Consider the following 19,909-nt stretch of genomic DNA (forward strand, 5'->3'; position numbering starts at 1 on the left):
TTTCCTTGAATATTCCTCGATAAAGAGGAATAACAACATGGTTAAGTGTGATATATTGTATGTAATGAACATGATGTGGTACACTGCATTTACATGTACAAAGGGAGTGGTATCAATGTGATTGACTGGAATACATTGGCACATAAACGTCTACAAGAGTATTAATTGGCACATTATGAAATATGAAAACCAACATTGTCAAGGTAAAACATGAAAAACCTAATTATTCCTACATAGACATTGTATAAAACATAATACAGTTGATGTCAGAAGTTTACATACACCTTAGGCAAATACATTTACTCTCAGTTTTTCACAATTCCTGACATTTAATCGTAGTAAAAATTCCCTGTATTAGGTCAGTTAGGATCACCACTTTTTTAAAGAATGTGAAATGTCAGAATAATAGTAGAGAGAATGATTTATTTAAGCTTTTATTTCTTTCATCACATTCCCAGTGGGTTAGAAATTTACATACACTCAATTAGTATTTGGTGGTATTGCCTTTAAATTGTTTAACTTGGGTCAAACGTTTCAGGTAGCCTTCCACATGCTTCCCACAATAAGTTGGGTGAATTTTGGCCCATTCCTCCTGACAGAGCTGGTGTAACTGATTCAGGTTTGTAGGCCTCCTTGCTCGCACATGCTTTTTCAGTTCTGCCCACAAATTTTCTATAGGATTGAGGTCAGGGCTTTGTGAGATCCACTCTAATACCTTGACTTTGTTGTCCTTTGTCATTGTCCATTTGGAAGACCCAATTGCAACCAAGCATTAACTTCCTGACTGATGTCTTGAGATGTTGCTTCAATATATACACATCATTTTCCCTCCTTCATGAAGCCATCTATTTTGTGAAGTGCACCAGTCCCTCCTGCAGCAAAGCACCCTCACAACATGATGCTTCCACCCCCATGCTTCATTGTTGGGATGGTGTTCTTCGGCTTGCAAGCATTCCCCTTTTTCCTCCAAACATAACAATGGTCATTATGGCCAAACAGTTCTATTTTTGTTTCATCAGACCAGAGGACATTTCTCCAAAAAGAACGATCTTTGTCCCCATGTGCAGTTGCAAACCGTAGTCTGGCTTTTTCTTATGGCGGTTTTGGAGCAGTGGCTTCTTCCTTGCTGAGCGGCCATTCAGGTTATGTCAATATAGGACTCGTTTGACTATGGATGTAGATCTTTTGTACCTGTTTCCTCCAGCATCTTCACAAGATCTTTTGAAGTTGATCTGGGATTGATTTGCACTTTTCACACCAAAGTATGTTAATCTCTAGGAGACAGAACGCGTCTCCTTCCTGAGTGGTATGACGGCTGCGTGGTCCCATGGTGTTTATACTTGCATACTATTATTTATAGAGATGAACTTGGTACCTTCAGGGGTTTGGAAATTGCTCCCAAGGGTGAACCAGACTTGTGGAGGTCTACAATTTTTTTCCTGAGGTCTTGAACGATTTAATTTGATTTTCCCATGATGTCAAGCCAAGAGGCACTGAGTTTGAAGGAAGGCCTTGAAATACATCCACAGGTAGACCTCCAATTGACTCAAATGGTGTCAATTAGCCTATCAGAAGCTTCTAAAGCCATGACATAATTTTCTGGAATTTTCCAAGCTGTTTAAAGACACAGTAAACTTAGTGTATGTAAACTTCTGACCCACTGGAATTGTGATACAGTGAATTACAAGTGAAATAATCCTTTTGTAAACAATTGTTGGAAAAATGACTTGTGTCATGCACAAAGTAGATGTCCTAACCGACTTGCCAAAACTCTAGTTTGTTATCAAGAAATTTGTGGAGAAGGTTGAATAACAAGTTTTAATGACTCCAACCTAAGTGTATGTAAACTTCCGACATCAACTGTACATTGTTTTAGTGGCATCCATCCTGCTCCCCTTAATAAACAAAGCTAGTCATTTTCTGAAGGGAGAGAGACCATAGTGACTCGTTAAAAGTATCGCTATGCACTGTAGTGGGACTAGGACGGGTAACTCTGGTTCAACAAAAGACTAGACAAAGCCATTTAGGTCAGCTTTGGGTCAACAAAACCTTTCTCTCACTAGGGTATATACATTGGTGAGCAACAAGTTCTCCATAAAATAAACTGGAACACACTAAACACGCTAGCCAACATTTCACAATGTAGGAAGAAGGGGTAAATCCAAATCTTGCCCACAATAAGCAGATGTGTACAGCTCAGAGAATGCATTGCAGGAGTTTACAGAACAAGAACATCAATGTGGGTAGTATTGCACCTCAAATAAATAATACATTTTCTCTTTGGATAAAATGCAAGAGACATTAGGTATACAGTAAGACAGACGGACACTGTTAATGTATAAATAATAAACAAAATATATAAATACATACAAGTAAACAACACCTACAAGATTTCAAATGTACGATTGCTTAGTTCAGCCAGGGTTTCTCAAACTCGGTCCTGGGCACCTAAAGGGCTGCATGTTTTGGTTTTGCGCTAACAATACACAGTCAATTCAAACGACCAAAGCTTGATGATTAGTTGATTATTTGAATCAGCTGTGTAGTACTAGGACAAAAACCAAAACGTGCACCCCTTGGGGTCCCGAGGACCGAGTTCGGGAGACCCTGGCTTATTTCTCTTCCATGGACAATAAATAAGCATACACTTTATATACAATATGAACAGTATTCTGTGGCTGAACTGAAACACTATTCAGCTATTATAAGGTTTATCATCCAGGCTGTATTCCAGGACATATTGATGAAGAAAATCCTAGTATTCCTGCTCTTCTTTCTCCTCTTCTTCCTTCCCCTCTTCCTCAAGCTTCCCTGTCTGATGACGGATATATGGAAGAACAAATAGTCTACTAGCAGTTGCATCATTGACCCTAACAACAGCACAGAATCTCACTGCAACATTAAGCATCATTGACCCTAACAACAGCACAGAATCTCACTGCAACATTAAGCATCATTGACCCTAAGAACAGCACAGAATCTCACTGCAACATTAAGCATCATTGACCCTAAGAACAGCACGAAATCTCACTGCAACATTAAGCATCATTGACCCTAACAACAGCACAGAATCTCACTGCAACATTAAGCATCATTGACCCTAACAACAGCACAGCATCTCACTGCAACATTAAGCATCATTGACCCTAACAACAGCACAGAATCTCACTGCAACATTAAGCATCATTGACCCTAACAACAGCACAGAATCTCACTGCAACATTAAGCATCATTGACCCTAACAACAGCACAGAATCTCACTGCAACATTAAGCATCATTGACCTTAACAACAGCACAGAATCTCACTGCAACATTAAGCATCATTGACCCTAACAACAGCACAGAATCTCACTGCAACATTAAGGATCATTGACCCTAACAACAGCACAGAATCTCACTGCAACATTAAGCATCATTGACCCTAACAACAGCACAGAATCTCACAGCAAAATGAAGCATCATTTTGTATTTATTTTATTTCATCTTACTAGGAAAGTCAGTTAAGAACAAATTCTTATTTTCAATGACGGCCTACGAACAGTGGGTTAACTGCCTTGTTCAGGGGCAGAACGACAGATTTTTACCTTGTCAGCTCGGGGATTCGATCTTGCAACCTTTCAGTTACTAGTCCAACGCTCTAACCACTACTAACGCTCTAACTAACTACTAGTCCAATGCTCTAATCACCGCCCCATTGACCCTCACAACAGCACAGAATCCAACTGCAACATGAATCAAATTTTCCTTGACTTGATTCACTGACAGTCTGCTTCTCTTCTTCCATGGACCAGAGTACGGGACATAAAGAAAAGTGATTGTGGTTATGAGAGAGGCTGGAGGCTGAGAGGGGGGCTGGGCTGGGCAGTGGGGTGATGGTTTAAACCTGGTTTAAACCTGAAAACAGAGAGAACAGAACAGGGCTCATATACGCATCCTTATAACACAATACAACTTCATTTGATGCACAAGACAGGGGTCCGGGACCCATTTCTACAAAGGACCACCCTGTTGGAGTGTATTTGCCCTCAGAAAAGATTTATCTCCAAAACAAACAGCCACAGGCAGATGTAGAAAACCCCATCCAAAAAAGTATCCCATCCAAAACCCAGTCCTCATAATCCACATGCTGAAATAATTTAATTACAGCAACATTACTGTTTACAGGAGAAAAACGAGGCATTGTTGTAATTAGAGGGAGGATAAGCTGAGAGACACATGATCTATGTTATGAGTGAACCAAACATTATGGGAACAACAGAATGGCAGTAAACTATGAAGTGGTCAGTCATAAGGGTTGCCTCTACATTGAGAGAGAGAGAGAGAGAGAGAGAGAGAGAGAGAGAGAGAGAGAGAGAGAGAGGGAGACAGAGAGAGAGAGAGAACGAGAGAGAGAGAGAGAGAGAGAGAACGAGAGAACGAGAGAGAGAGAGAGAGAGAGAGAGAGAGAGAGAGAGAGCGAGAGAGAGAGAGGGAGACAGAGAGAGAGAGAGAGAGAGAGAGAGAGAGAGAGAGAGAGAGAGAGAGAACGAGAGAGAGAGAGAGAGAGAGAGAGAGAGAGAGAGAGAGAGAGAGAGGGAGACAGAGAGAGACAGAGAGACAGAGAGAGAGAGAGAGAGAGAGAGAGAGAGAGAGAGAAAGAGAGAGCGAGAGATTCTGCTGGTGGGCAAGACTACCTCATCATACTCTTACCAGTAAGTTGTTTTTGTGTAAGTGGCTTTGACAGAGGCCACTAAGTTAGGGATAAATAGGCGACGTTCTGTACATTACCTTGAAAATAATGGACATTTTTTGTTATCGGTTGATATTTTTATTTTATAAGTGAATTCATACTTTTTCATCTTTTCTTTGATTAGTTTGATATATATGGATGCGACCCAGTCCCTTGTTCTTTACGTTCTTATCCCTTGCTTGCTAGCTAGTCAACTAACTACAGCTAACAGTCACAACCTCTGCAGTCAGAATAACAGAAAGGTAGCTGCATTTGCGTTTGTTTTAAGCTGTTTCCAATTGACATTAATTTGGATACATCCAAATGAATGACGGTGCCTGATTTAGCCTGGCATAGCTATAAAGGTTTGCCTTCTCGTCAGGACACTCAACATAGTTCATTACGAGGAGATTGCACTGCATATCAAACACTAGGCTAGAAGCTAGCTAAATAGTTTGTTGCTAGCAAACCTGCCAATATGATGACCTAATTAAAAAATATCAATTGCTGAAAACAGCTGGTCAAACTAGAAACATGTGGGAGGATTTTTTTATATTTGTATTTATAATTTTTATTATTACCCTTTTTTCTCCCCAATTTCATAATTTCCAATTGGTAGATACAGTCTTGTCCCACAGCTGAGTAGAGAGCCATGCGTCCTCTGAAACATGACCCCACCAAGCCGCACTGCTTCTTGACACACTGCTCACTTAACCCGGAAGACAGCCACACCAATGTGTTGGAGAAAACACAGCACAGCTGGCAACCAAAGCCAGCTCTTCAGATGAAGAGGAGGACGTCCGTGACAGGTGCTTATTGCATTATGATTGCAAAGTGTCCCGATATCTTTTCCAACTGTCCCATTATCTGGTTTTAATGCCCATTCTAGAATGCCCTTCTAGCCAATCAGAAATTAGTATTCAACAATGATCTGGTATAAGGGGACTAATATAAGGTGACTTTAATCACATTGGAAAAATTGGGTGAGGGATGTGTTGTAGTTGAACCCACATTATCTTTCCTCCTGAGTTTATCCTAACTTCCACTTAAGTTAAATGTTCAGTCATGCATCGATGTCAATGGGAGACTAAGTGAAAATTCGGCTTAAGTGAAAGTTAGGATTTAGGATTATTATTTATGACTTTGGGTGAAGTGTTTTGAAGTTTAAGACACTTTCTCATAAGTTCTCAGTGGGTGTGCGTCGCTGTGGTGCACAATGTAGGGAATAGGGTGTCATGTCACACATCAACCATAGACTTACAGTTGCAGGATCCTGAGTGTTTGACCTCCAGGTGACGCTGCTGAGCGCATGCGGCCTGCCTCATGGAACACTCGCTGGGGTAGGTGTTGTTGTCGCTGGAGCACACACTCTCACCCGGGCGACTCTCCGGACATGGCTCGTCACACACAGAGCAGCGTCCGCGGCCACTCGCTTCATCCCACAGACACCTTTTCGCTCCCCGACACACGATGTCGCCACATGACCGGGCGTCTAGAGAGGAGACACACACACAGCCAATATTATCACACTCCCACACAGACCCAGGCCAGCATGGATCTATTTCTGATTCACACAGACACCATGATTCTGCTGATGGAGATAGACGTAGTGTCCTGTCTGTGTGTATGAGAACAGACAGATCAGACATGTTTTTGATGTTTATTAGGCCTACTACTCTGGTATGTTCTGACAAAGGTCTTGGCGCATCAAAACACTGAAATCTTCATTGATCTAAGCGTGATGTATCAACTTTACAAACGGCACCCCATATTGATGCTTCAGTACTTACCAAGGCATTTCCCTTCGTACGCCACGCCGATGGACCTTCCCAGGATGCACGTGGCTCTCCTCAGATGACAGGCGCTGGCATAAACAACGCCGTCGTTGCCACACAGGTACTGGTCAGGTGACTTCACCTCTGGACACTGGTGATTACAGGCCACACAGTAGGCATTGTTGGTCTGGTCCACGACACACGACGCAGAGCCAGGGCAGCGAACTCCGTGACACGTCTCTGTGAATGGAAAGACACACACACACACACACACACACACACACACACACACACACACACACACACACACACACACACACACACACACACACACACACACACACACACACACACACACACACACACACACACACACACACATGTAGAGGCATGACTCACATGTGGCACTATTCATGTCATGTGAAACATTCAAATTACACACAATTTAAACATTTAACTTCACAACTCTCAGGTTACACCAGGTAAATATTCCACCACCTGTGATGTTTATTTTTCCTTGCTGCTAGTCTATCTATACGCTTTCTTACGGCCTAAGTTTGACTTAGCTTATCTGTGATATCAGATGGCAGACTCCACCTCACACTTCTGGTCTTTTTTGGACCTGCAGACAGGGCCGGCTCCAGGCATAAGCCACATAACAGGTCTATTGAGAGTAAAAATAGTGAAATACACCAGGAGCAATTTCGAAATTTGGTTGTGCATCAGTAGTTTTTCTCTTGTTATGTCAGTCACTCAATTAGCTGACAATTAGCCATGTCAATGTTTTGATTGGTGGTTAGTCTAGCATGCTATCTAAACTTGTAGCAATCTTGGCTGAGTACCGACTGTGCCCAGGGGCCCTGACTTTCAGGGGGCCCCTATTGATTTCTTTAGTCATTCTCACTCAGATATCATATTAACATGGCATAAGTCATGGCAGAATGTGTAAAGTTATAGGAATTTAGCTTTAAAGGCCCCCAATAGAGGGCAATGCCATCACTATTTCGACATAATTTCTGTCCAATAGCAGAAATTCTCATTTAGGTTCCACCTCCGAAGAATGATGCATGCTGATAATACATATTCACGAATTGAGGGTGGGAACATGGAGTGGAGAATTGAAGGTTTCAACATGGAGTGTAGAAATAATATCAAGCAGGGCACTGACATCCATCAGTGTAGCTAGCTAGTATGCTAACCTTATATAGCTAGCTAATGTTACTAATTGCCTCATTCAGCGCGACACATCTCCTTCACATAGAGTTGATCATGCTGTTGATTGTGGCCTGTGGAATGTTGTTCCACTCCTCTTCAATGGCTGTGCAAAGTTGCTGGATATTGGCGTGAACTGGAGCACGTTGTCGTACACGTCGAGCCAGATTATCCCAAACATGCTCAATGGGTGACATGTCTGGTGGGTATGCAGGCAACAGAAGAAATGGGACATTTTCAGCTTCTAGGAATTGTGTACAGATCCTTGCAACATGGGGCTGTGCATTATCATGCTGAAACATGAGGTCGTGGTGGCAGATGAATGGCACGACAACGGGCCTCAGGATAACATACAATTGTGTTAATTGTCCGTAGCTTATGCCTGCCTATACCATAACCCCTGCCACCATGGGGCACTCTGTTCACAATGTTGACATTAGCAAACCGCTCACCCACACAGTCTGCCATCTGTCCGGTACAATTGAAACCGGGATTCATCCGTGAAGAGCACACTTCTCCAGCGTGCCAGTGGCCATCGAAGGTGAGCATTTGCCCACTGAAGTCGGTTATGACGCTGAACTGCAGTCAATCCAAGACCCTGGTGAAGATGACAAGCAAGCAGATGAGCTTCCCTGAGATGGTTTCTGACAGTTTCTTCAGAAATTCTTTGGTTGTGCAAACCCACAGTTTCATCAGCTGTCTGGGTGGCTGGTCTCAGACGATCCCGCAGGTGAAGAAGCCAGATGTGGAGGTCCTGGGCTGGCTTGTTTACAAGTGGCCTGAGGTTGTGAGGCAGTTGGATGTACTGCCAAATTCACTAAAACAACGTTGGAGGTGGCTTATGGTAGAGACATGAACATTCAATTCTCTGGAAACCGCTTTGGTGGACATTCTGCTGTCAGTATGCCAAATGCACGCTCGCTCAAAACTTGAGACATCTATGGCATTATGTTATGTGACAAAACTGCACACAAGGTGCACCTGTGTAATGGTCATGCTGTTTAATCAGCTTCTTGATATGCCACACCTGTCAGGTGGATGGATTATCTTGGCAAAGGAGAAATGCTCACTAACAGGAATGTAAACAAATGTGCGCAATTTCTTTTTGAGAAATAAGCTTTTCATGCATATGGAACATTTTGGGGATCTTTTATTTCAGCTCATGAAACATTGGACCAACACTTTACATGTTGCGTTTATATTTTTGTTCAGTATAGATAAACAAGTTTGTGGAATCTGTACCAATCAAAGCAGTGGAATGTGGTCAAAACCATTCATCCTGGGGGGAGCGGGGTTCCAAAATGCAATCATATCACACGCAATTTTACAATTTATAAAATGGTCATATATTTTTTTTTAATACAGACTAACTCAAAAATAAGTAAAACTTGACAAATTATCCAATGGGTTATGATAATTTGCTGGTAAAAAAGTGGAGTTGCAAAAACACAAGTGTGCACACCCTATTTTAATTTGCTCCATGGCTCAGCCAAACATGGTCTATTGTAATGCTCAGCTTAATTGCAACTCGTGAAGAGGAAGAACTTTGCAGGTGTTTCTGATTAGCCATGCTGGTGGGTGGTAACATTCAAACAAAACCCAGCCCTGAAAAGAAATGTAGACAGGAAAGTATTAGCACGTCCTATCACAGAGGAAATGCACAGCATTGGTACTGAAGACATCCAAAGTTACTACTTCAACCCAAAATATATCATACTTTGACTTAATTTATTACTTATTGATTGAAATCATTGTGCAACATCATGGGCATCGTCTTTCAGCTGAAAACAAAAGTGAATTTCCGCACTTCTGGGCCTTTAAAACTGCAAAAATGTTCTCTCCACCCCATGGCAAAATGGGTTGAATTGCAGGAAATTAGCTGTAAAACTGCAAATTTCTTCTCTCTGCCCCATGGCAAAATTAGAAGAGTTGCATAAATTTTGTTATAACATTTCAAAAAAAATCTCTCCGCCCCAAGGCAAAATGTGTAGAATTGCAGGAAATGAACTTTAAAACTAAAATGTTTCTCTCCGTCGTACAGAGAGGGGCCAATAAAATCCCGCTTAGGGCCCCCAAGCGGCTAGAGCTGGCCCTGCCTGCAGAACTAGAGCTGCCTAAACCCATCTGCCTCTGTGCCCATGCACCAAAACATGTTCTATGAATCAGGTCGATAGGGGAGTCTTCCCTGAGCTGTGTGTACTGTCTTCCAGTGTCTGAGTCTGTTACTGTAATGCCTATTCTACAGCCTCCAGGCCATGGTATTATACTCCTAAAAATAAAGGTGCTATCTATAACCAAAAGGGCTTCTTTGGTTGTCCCATAGCATAACCATTTGAAGAACCTCTTTTGGTTCCAGGTAGAAGCCTCTGTGGAAAGGGTTCTACAAGGAACCTAAAAGAGTTCTACCTAAAACCAAAAATGTAAGTGCTACCTAAAAAGAGTTCTGCCTAAAACCAAAATGTAATGTCTAGTCTACTGCCTCCAGACCATGGTACTGCAATGTCTAGTCTACTGCCACCAGACCATGGTACTGTAATGTCTAGTCTACTGCCTCCAGACCATGGTACTGTAATGTCTAGTCTACTGCCTCCAGACCATGGTACTGTAATGTCTAGTCTACTGTCTCCAGACCATGGTACTGTAATGTCTAGTCTACTGCCTCCAGACCATGGTACTGTAATGTCTAGTCTACTGCCACCAGACCATGGTACTGTAATGTCTAGTCTACTGCCTCCAGACCATGGTACTGTAATGTCTAGTCTACTGTCTCCAGACCATGGTACTGTAATGTCTAGTCTACTGCCTCCAGACCATGGTACTGTAATGTCTAGTCTACTGTCTCCAGACCATGGTACTGTAATGTCTAGTCTACTGCCTCCAGACCATGGTACTGTAATGTCTAGTCTACTGCCACCAGACCATGGTACTGTAATGTCTAGTCTACTGCCTCCAGACCATGGTACTGTAATGTCTAGTCTACTGCCTCCAGACCATGGTACTGTAATGTCTAGTCTACTGCCACCAGACCATGGTACTGTAATGTCTAGTCTACTGCCACCAGACCATGGTACTGTAATGTCTAGTCTACTGCCTCCAGACCATGGTACTGTAATGTCTAGTCTACTGCCACCAGACCATGGTACTGTAATGTCTAGTCTACTGCCTCCAGACCATGGTACTGTAATGTCTAGTCTACTGTCTCCAGACCATGGTACTGTAATGTCTAGTCTACTGCCTCCAGACCATGGTACTGTAATGTCTAGTCTACTGCCACCAGACCATGGTACTGTAATGTCTAGTCTACTGCCTCCAGACCATGGTACTGTAATGTCTAGTCTACTGCCACCAGACCATGGTACTGTAATGTCTAGTCTACTGCCTCCAGACCATGGTACTGTAATGTCTAGTCTACTGCCTCCAGACCATGGTACTGTAATGTCTAGTCTACTGTCTCCAGACCATGGTACTGTAATGTCTAGTCTACTGTCTCCAGACCATGGTACTGTAATGTCTAGTCTACTGCCACCAGACCATGGTACTGTAATGTCTAGTCTACTGCCTCCAGACCATGGTACTGTAATGTCTAGTCTACTGCCTCCAGACCATGGTACTGTAATGTCTAGTCTACTGTCTCCAGACCATGGTACTGTAATGTCTAGTCTACTGCCTCCAGACCATGGTACTGTAATGTCTAGTCTACTGCCTCCAGACCATGGTACTGTAATGTCTAGTCTACTGCCTCCAGACCATGGTACTGCAATGTCTAGTCTACTGTCTCCAGACCATGGTACTGTAATGTCTAGTCTACTGTCTCCAGACCATGCTACTGTAATGTCTAGTCTACTGCCTCCAGACCATGGTACTGTAATGTCTAGTCTACTGCCTCCAGACCATGGTACTGTAATGTCTAGTCTACTGCCTCCAGACCATGGTACTGTAATGTCTAGTCTACTGCCTCCAGACCATGGTACTGTAATGTCTAGTCTACTGTCTCCAGACCATGGTACTGTAATGTCTAGTCTACTGCCACCAGACCATGGTACTGTAATGTCTAGTCTACTGCCTCCAGACCATGGTACTGTAATGTCTAGTCTACTGTAGTACAGTTAGCCCCCTTGTGCCATACATGGGCAAACAATCGCTTAACCCAAGTCTGGAATAGTCTCACAAGTCAGATAATTATTTCAGAAATATCACTTCTATGTGATAGACTGGAAATGAAAACCAAGTCTGGCAATGGTACTCACTGACCCTTATACACATACTTTATAAATGAATTGGTCGGGTTGCAAAATTCATGAAACGTTCCCAAAATTCTTAGAATCAGGATGGAATAAACAGGGATGGAATCCTCCAACCGGGATATCTGGAAAACTTGGGAATTTGGGGGAAAGTTTCATGAATTTTGCTACCTTAATCTCGAGGGGGACTTACTGCGGCAGCGTCCGTGGTACTGGACCTCCAGGTCAGGATGGTTCCTGCAGCGGGCCCTGAGCATTGTACACTCATCCTTGTAGGATTTTCCATCCGACCCACAGATGGACCCCCTCCTTGTGATGTTGGAGCAGTCTGGAGCACACACACACCTGGGCTTGTTCCTCTTGTTCATCTTGCATCTCTTCCCAGGACCGCAGTCAACGCTATCGCATGTTTCTGGGATGGATGGATGGATGGATGGATAGGTGGGTGGTTGGTTGGTTGGGTGATTGGATGGATGGATGGATAGGTGGGTGGTTGGTTGGTTGGTTGGTTGGGTGATTGGATGGATGGATGGATGGATGGATGGATGGATGGATGGATGGATGGATGGATGGATGGATGGATGGATGGATGGATGGATGGATGGATGGATGGATGGGTGGTTGGGTGGATGGATGGATAGGTGGTTGGGTGATTGGATGGATGGATGGATGGGTGGATGGATGGATGGATGAATGGGTGGTTGGGTGGATGGATGGATGAATGGGTGGTTGGGTGGATGGATGGATGGATGGATGGATGGATGGATGGATGGATGGATGGATGGGTGGATGGATGGATGGGTGGATGGGTGGATGGATTAATTTAGGAACAAATCAATGATAATGAATATGATATAAGATTATTATGATATAATATGATATAAGGCCAAATTCCTTTATCAAAACCCATTATAGCAGGATACTATATGGAGAGTAATTATAGTTCATTAACATATGACATGCCATACACATGATAACATGTTGGAGTTTTTTGTAAGAAGTTCCACCAGAATAAATTCCATCAGAATAATGTTGCACCACTTGAAGTCATGATATTGATCATCACTCACCTTTACAAGGTATGCAATTAGGCGCGCCTCCATTGAAGATCATCCATCGGAACAGCGTGCTGTTGGGCACATCTTCCTCGGTCCATGCGGTGCCCAGACGGCCACTCCGGCAGCAGTCCTCTCGGGTCATCCCGGACATGTAGAGCACCTGGCACCGGCCGTTCTTTCCCTGCTGCAACCAGCAGTTACCCGCTGGAGAGAGACGGTCCGTGTCCAATTAAAGTCTCGTATGCGCACGCGTATAACGGTAGAGTATTGCCTTATTTGAGCATGCTACATCTTTAACAACGCCAACTTTTCCCCATAGCACCCTATATCCATTTCTACTTTTTTGTTTAGAGAAAAGTTTTACAATACAGGTTATGCCAAATGTGTTCTGATTGCGTAAAGACCAATAAATCCCAATGCAGCGTGATTTCACCGGAGGACTCCAGGGAAGAGCAGCGTGTACTCACTCCTCTTTGGGACTCACCAGTCCATCTGTCTCAGGCTATCAGCTCAGCTTGTAGGAGAATGACCCACTTGTAAAGGTATAGGAAGTCACATTGACTAGTCTCCGACCCTATTATGCAATAAAGCTTGTACCTGTCCGTCTACCAATTGGTCATAGATTTTCTTTCTGACTAGGCCTACCCATGCGTCATTTTATGATTGATCGCATGTTTTGATTAACTACGTTAGATCCAACATATTTTGCTTTAGACACAATCCCAATCATTCAAGACAAATCTGAGTACACAACCCACACAATAACCCATATTTTCTTATGAGGTATTTGGAAGATACATGTACTGTTCTCGCTTGGCTGATGCTTCAATGTCGCCTACAATTTGACCATAAAAAGTTATACCATCCTTACTCAACAGTATAACTGGTCACATAATCAATCACAGCATACTCACCCTGGACTTTGTAGTCCTCCATAAAGTGAGTGAACCACATGAAAAGTGCAATCACGCCTTGACGGAGCTGTGGTGTTTGTAGCATCCTAAACATGGGAACGGATGGGAGAGTGGCGCGAACGACTGCAGTCCTGACGCGCAGCGGATAAGTTGTGTCTGTGCGCACGCGATGCAAAGCTCAGTGAGTGACTGTCAAACTGTCTGACTCCGTCTCTCTTTTAAAATCTTTAAGGGTCTCTAGCTAAATATCTGAAGTGGGCGGTCTTCAAATTGGTGGGGTGGGGGATATTTTTGCTGTTGCATAGTTCTCCCTTCATCAGGTCCTGAACAGTAACTAGACTCTATAGAGTTTCTCAATAGTGAGTGTGCATTAAAGGATTTTAAAGAATGGTTTCGGGGCAGGAGTACTGACGACATTGGTGCGTAAAGAGATTGTCAATAACACAATGTTGATCAGAGGGCATTAAACACACATATTTAATTCTGATCGACAGTTGTACCTGTGTCATCAATTGTACACCTACTGAAACGACATTAATTTTCTGTTGTTTGCTCATTTTAGTAGCGTAAAATGTCAGCTGTTTTGAGATGTCATTAAAACTTAGTATGATGCAGTATATTCGTTATCAGAGTTATTCGCAAGAAATACAAAATACAATAGGGTTAAATATATGTGTATTTCTTTCTCCAAGTGGGCTAGTACACCCACTGGCCCACGCCGGTTTTGGTTATGCGTTAATCTTTCTAAGTTCTCCATTGCTGTGGATAAATAGCCTATAAGAAATTATAATAATAGCCACAGGAATACAACCATTCCAATAATAGATTGGTGAGTAGTTTGGCCCTCGCTCTCTGGGGTCAAACATATAAATATAGGCTGTCCAATCCCGTCTACAAAGAGGCTTTTAAAGATAAACATATACATTAGCCAACGCTTAGCTGTTGAGCTGCCTTAGTGTGAATAGCTTCCCCCATATGTCGCAACGCCTTAACAGGGGGCATCTCACATGTGCCACCTCTGGACAGGTAGACTACATTTTCGTCCTCAACCATAACGGCTCTGCTTTCAAATGGTGATATCGTGCGCCCTCCGTTGGTAGACATCTAGAACTGCACCTCACCTGGTCCAGTTTCTTTGTGCTGGTGCCAATGTGTGCCAAGGGTGTGCCAAGAGAGCAATGATTTTGTGATAGTTGAAATGATCAAATCGAATGACCTAACCTCTAATAATCTGTTAAATGGTTAAATTGACATTTCTAACGGTTTGCAACCGATACATATTAGTCATAGTTTATATTTTGCCTAAACCTCAAATAGCAGCACAACATAGACAGAATAAGAAGTGAGCATGGCATATCAACTATGCATGATAGCATGATAGAGGGGAAAATGTGGTTTCAAATGTTCTTTATGGCATAATTTTGATTTGTTTGGGTCTAGCCTACATGCATTAGGGGGACATCTAGTGGTCTGTCCGCAAGAATAATATTGGCGTGAATGTGTACGCCTCCTATTTCCTGCATACCAGTCAGCTGACTGCGAGCATGAGTGACTGGGGAGGTAAATACACATGGTCCAGGGTCAGGCAGTAGTAACATAGTAGCCTACATTCATTTGATCAATGTTGCGGATACAACTTCATTCATGACTACCGAAGTAAGAGCAATAGGCTGTTTAAGAGTGTTGACCTGTCACTGTCATGTTGGAGAGTTCTGCAAATACTGGTTCCAAATAGCCTGGCAAATGAACACTTTTAAACAGTCTATTGCGCTCATTTGAAACCACTATTTGCAGAATTCTCCAACATGACAGTGACAGCTCAAGGTTTATATCTGAATTGTTTGCGTCTCTCTGTCATGAGTGGAACTACAATTGATTATTGTCTTACTGTCTTACTGTCTTTACGTTTATAATAGATGTCCGTGTTGTATTTCGTCCAAAAGTGCTGAGTTGACGGGACACAAATCAGAGACGATCAGGGTCCCTTCAGAACTGATGACCCTTGAGCTGTGGGGGAACCTTGCCAACAGACACCCCAGGTAAATAAGAGACCATACAAGTTGAATTCGAAGAGCTATTTGTCATTTAACTCATGATGTAATGTATCGTCTTTATTCCCCAGACTGTTTGCCGTGCACCATTCATTTGTTTTGGCTGTGCGTCAGGAGTATGTGGCCCTTGGGGACCAGTGCATGAGCCTGAGGGACGGTGGCGAGGTTGGTGTCACCAATAGCCTACCAGAACTCAAACACAATAGTTAATTACACTATCTCAGAATATCGAGGTGAATTGTGATCTCAATTTCATCTAGTGTATAGTTTATTTTTCCAGCAGAAATCTATCTATCTCTACTAATTTCAGTTTTACTTATATGATCCCCTGACTGCTTATTTTAGCTTCCTCATCCCTCATTCCTAACACAGAGATGTCTGAGGAAGGTAGGAAGGGGTCCGAGGGACCTGATCAAGGTGACCCATGACAAGCTCTCTGTGGATGCAGTGTCAGACTCCTCACCAGCCCCTCCTGTGGTGCAATTTCCATCTTCATAGTTGAGTATGGACTTTACACATATCTCATCTTCATATACAGTATCAGTCAAAAGTTTGGACACACCATTCAAGGGTTTTTCTCTATTTTTGCTATTTTCTACATTGTAGAATAGTAGTGAAGACATCAAAACTATAAAAGAACACATATGGAATCATGTAGTAACCAAAGAAAGTGTTCTCACGAGGACCGCTCTCAAGAGGACTGCCACAGGAAAGTAAGACCCAGAGTTACCTCTGCTGCAGAGGATACGTTCATTAGAGTTACCAGCCTCAGAAATTGCAGCCCAAATAAATGCTTCACAGAGTTCAAGTAACAGACACATCTCAACATCAACTATTGAGAGAAGACCGTGTGAATCAGGCCTTCATGGTTGAATTGTAGCAAAGAAACCACTACTAAAGGACACCAAAAAGAAGAAGAGACTTGCTTGGGCCAAGAAACACAAGGAATGGATATTAGACTGGTGGAAATATATCCTTTGGTCTGATGAGTCCAAATTTCAGATTTTTGGTTCCAACCGCCATGTCTTTGTGAGACGCAGAGTAGGTGAATGGAAGATCTTCGCATGCTTGGTTCCCACCGTGAAGCATGGAGGAGGAGGTGTGATGGTGTGGGGGTGCTTTGCTCTTGACACTGTCAGTGATTTATTTACAGTTCAAAGCACAGTTAACCAGCATGGCTACAGTATTCTACAGCGATAAGCCATCCCTTCTGGTTTGCGCTTAGTGGGGCTGTCATTTGTTTTTCAACAGGACAATGACCCAAAACACACCTCCAGGCAGTGTAAGGGCTATTTCACCAAGAAGGGGAGTGATATAGTGCTGCATCAGATGACCTGACCTCCACAATCACCTGACCTCAACCCAATTGAGATGGTTTGGAATGAGTTGGACCGCAGAGTGAAGGAAAAGCAGCCAAAAAGTGCTCAGCATATGTGGGAACTCCTTAAAGACAGTTGGAAAAGCATTGTGCAAAGCTGTGAGTGTGCAAAGCTGCTAGTGTGCAAAGCTGCTAGTTAGTTAGTTAGTTAGTTAGTTTACCAGGAATGCGACACGGAGAGTTTTGTGAAGCTCACTCCAGTCGATGACGGACACAGATGTGCCTGACAGTGGGCCATCTTGCCCTGATGTCTGTGTAGATCTTCCTGAATTATGATTGGGACATAGGGACATAGGCTTCATACTCCAACTGCACCACCTTCTTCCCCTCAAAATTGTTCCTTGTCGTCCCTGAAATAATTCATTAATCACCATCACGGACATCCTGGCCTTGACTGAACATGTGTGAGCGACTGTGTTCAAACTTCCAACCAGGGTCTATTGTGTGCCACGAGACTGACTGTATTAGCCTGCTGAGCTAAAGCCTAACACAAGCCTTCAGTGTAAATGGGTGCGCTCTGATCAGTGGTGTAAAGTCCTTAAGTAAAAAAATACTTTAAAGTACTACTGAAGTAGTTTTTTGGGGTATCTGGACTTTACTATTTATATTTTTGACAACTTTTACTTCACTACATTTCTCAAGAAAATAATGTACTTTTTACTCCATACATTTTCCCTGACAGCCAAAACTACTCGTTATATTTCAAATGCTTAGCAGGACAGGAAAATGGCACTTCTCATGAGAACATCCATGGTCATCCCTACTGCCTCTGATCTGATGGACTCACTAAACACAAATGCTTTGTTTGTAAATGATGTCTGAGTGTTAGAGTGTGCCCCTGGCTATCCTCAAAAGATTTTTTAAGTATCTCCGCCATGGCACAACCCAAGGGGGGGCGCCAACCCAGACAGGATGACCACATCAGTGAATCAACCCACTCAGGTGACGCACCCCTTCCAGGGACGGCATGAGAGAGCCCCAGTAAGCCAGTGACTCAGCCCCTGTCATAGGGTTAGAGTCAGAGAATCCCAGTGGAAAGAGGGGAACCGGCCAGGCAGAGACAGCAAGGGCCTTTCCGTTCACCTTCCCACTCCTGGGCCAGACTACACTCAATCATATGACCCACTGAAGAGATGAGTCTTCAGTAAAGACTTAAAAGTTGAGACCGAGTTTGCTTCTCTGACATGGGTAGGCAGACCGTTCCATAAAAATGGAGCTCTATAGGAGAAAGCCCTGCCTCCAGCTGTTTGCTTAGAAATTATAGGGACAATTAAGAGGCCTGCGTCTTGTGACCGTAGCGTACGTGTAGGTATGTACGGCAGGACCAAATCAGAGAGATAGGTAGGAGCAAGCTCATGTAATGCTTTGTAGGTTAGCAGTAAAACATGAAGCCAGTGTAGAGAGGCTAGCACTGGAGTAATATGATAATTTTTTGGGGTTCTAGTCAGGGTTCTAGCAGCCATATTTAGCACCAACTGAAGTTTATTTAGTGCTTTATCCGGGTAGCCGGAAAGTAGTAGCATTGCAGTAGTCTAACCTAGAAGTGACAAAAGCATGGATTAATTTTTCTGCATCATTTTTGGACAGAAAGTTTCTGATTTTTGCAATGTTACGTAGATGGAAAAAGCTGTCCTTGAAATGGTCTTGATATGTTCTTCAAAAGAGAGATCAGGGTCCAGAGTAACTCCGAGGTCCTTCACAGTTTTATTTGAGACGACTGTAACCATTAAGATTAATTGTCAGATTCAACAGAAGATCTCTTTGTTTCTTGAGACCTAGAACAAGCATCTCTGTTTTGTCCGAGTTTAAAAGTAGAACGTTTGCAGCCATCCACTTCCTTATGTCTGAAACACATGCTTCTAGCAAGGGCAATTTTGGGGCTTCACCATGTTTCATTGAAATGTACAGCTGTGTGTCATCCGCATAGCAGTGAAAGTTAACATTATGTTTTTGAATAACATCCCCAAGAGGTAAAATATATAGTGAAAACAATAGTGGTCCTAAAACGGAACCTTGAGGAACACCGAAATTTACAGTTGATTTGTCAGAGGACAAACCATTCACAGAGACAAACTGATATCTTTCCGACAGATAAGATCTAAACCAGGCCAGAACTTGTCCATGTAGACCAATTTGGGTTTCCAATCTCTCCAAAAGAATGTGGTGATCGATGGTATCAAAAGCAGCACTAAGGTCTAGGAGCACGAGGACAGATGCAGAGCCTCGGTCCGATGCCATTAAAATGTCATTTACCACCTTCACAAGTGCCGTCTCAGTGCTATGATGGGGTCTAAAACCAGACTGAAGCATTTCGTATACATTGTTTGTCTTCAGGAAGGCAGTAAGTTGCTGCGCAATAGCCTTTTCTAAAATTTTTGAGAGGAATGGAAGATTCGATATAGGCCGATAGTTTTTTAAATATTTTCTGGGTCAAGGTTTGGCTTTTTCAAGAGAGGCTTTATTACTGCCACTTTTAGTGAGTTTGGTACACATCCGGTGGATAGAGAGACGTTTATTATGTTCAACATAGGAGGGCCAAGCACAGGAAGCAGCTCTTTCAGTAGTTTAGTT

The 19,909-nt window shown here is 43.0% G+C and overlaps 1 protein-coding gene across 1 annotated transcript; it reads right to left on the bottom strand.

Moving 5' to 3' along the window:
• Positions 1–1,799: 1,799 nt before the first annotated feature.
• On the bottom strand, positions 1,800–14,136 carry LOC109892365 (follistatin-A). The gene is made up of 6 exons (XM_020484855.2): positions 13,910–14,136; positions 13,008–13,199; positions 12,131–12,349; positions 6,500–6,724; positions 5,971–6,201; positions 1,800–3,895 (listed from the first exon to the last, which is right to left on the bottom strand). The coding sequence occupies exons 1-6, from the start codon at positions 14,001–14,003 to the stop codon at positions 3,879–3,881; spliced, it is 978 nt and encodes a 325-aa protein (XP_020340444.2). The 5' UTR covers positions 14,004–14,136; the 3' UTR covers positions 1,800–3,878.
• Between the last annotated feature and the right edge of the window lie 5,773 nt (positions 14,137–19,909).

The sequence above is a fragment of the Oncorhynchus kisutch genome, linkage group LG6, assembly GCF_002021735.2.
Source record: "Oncorhynchus kisutch isolate 150728-3 linkage group LG6, Okis_V2, whole genome shotgun sequence".
Classification (NCBI taxonomy): Eukaryota; Metazoa; Chordata; class Actinopteri; order Salmoniformes; family Salmonidae; genus Oncorhynchus; species Oncorhynchus kisutch.

Coding starts and splice junctions, on each gene's coding strand:
- LOC109892365 (XM_020484855.2), bottom strand. CDS start 14,003: ATGTTTAGGATGCTACAAACACCACAGCTCCGTCAAGGCGTGATTGCA. Junction 12,350..13,007: donor TAATTGCATACCTTGTAAAG/GTGAGTGATGAT, acceptor CATCCATCCCAG/AAACATGCGATAGCGTTGAC. Junction 6,202..6,499: donor GTACGAAGGGAAATGCCTTG/GTAAGTACTGAA, acceptor TCTCCTCTCTAG/ACGCCCGGTCATGTGGCGAC.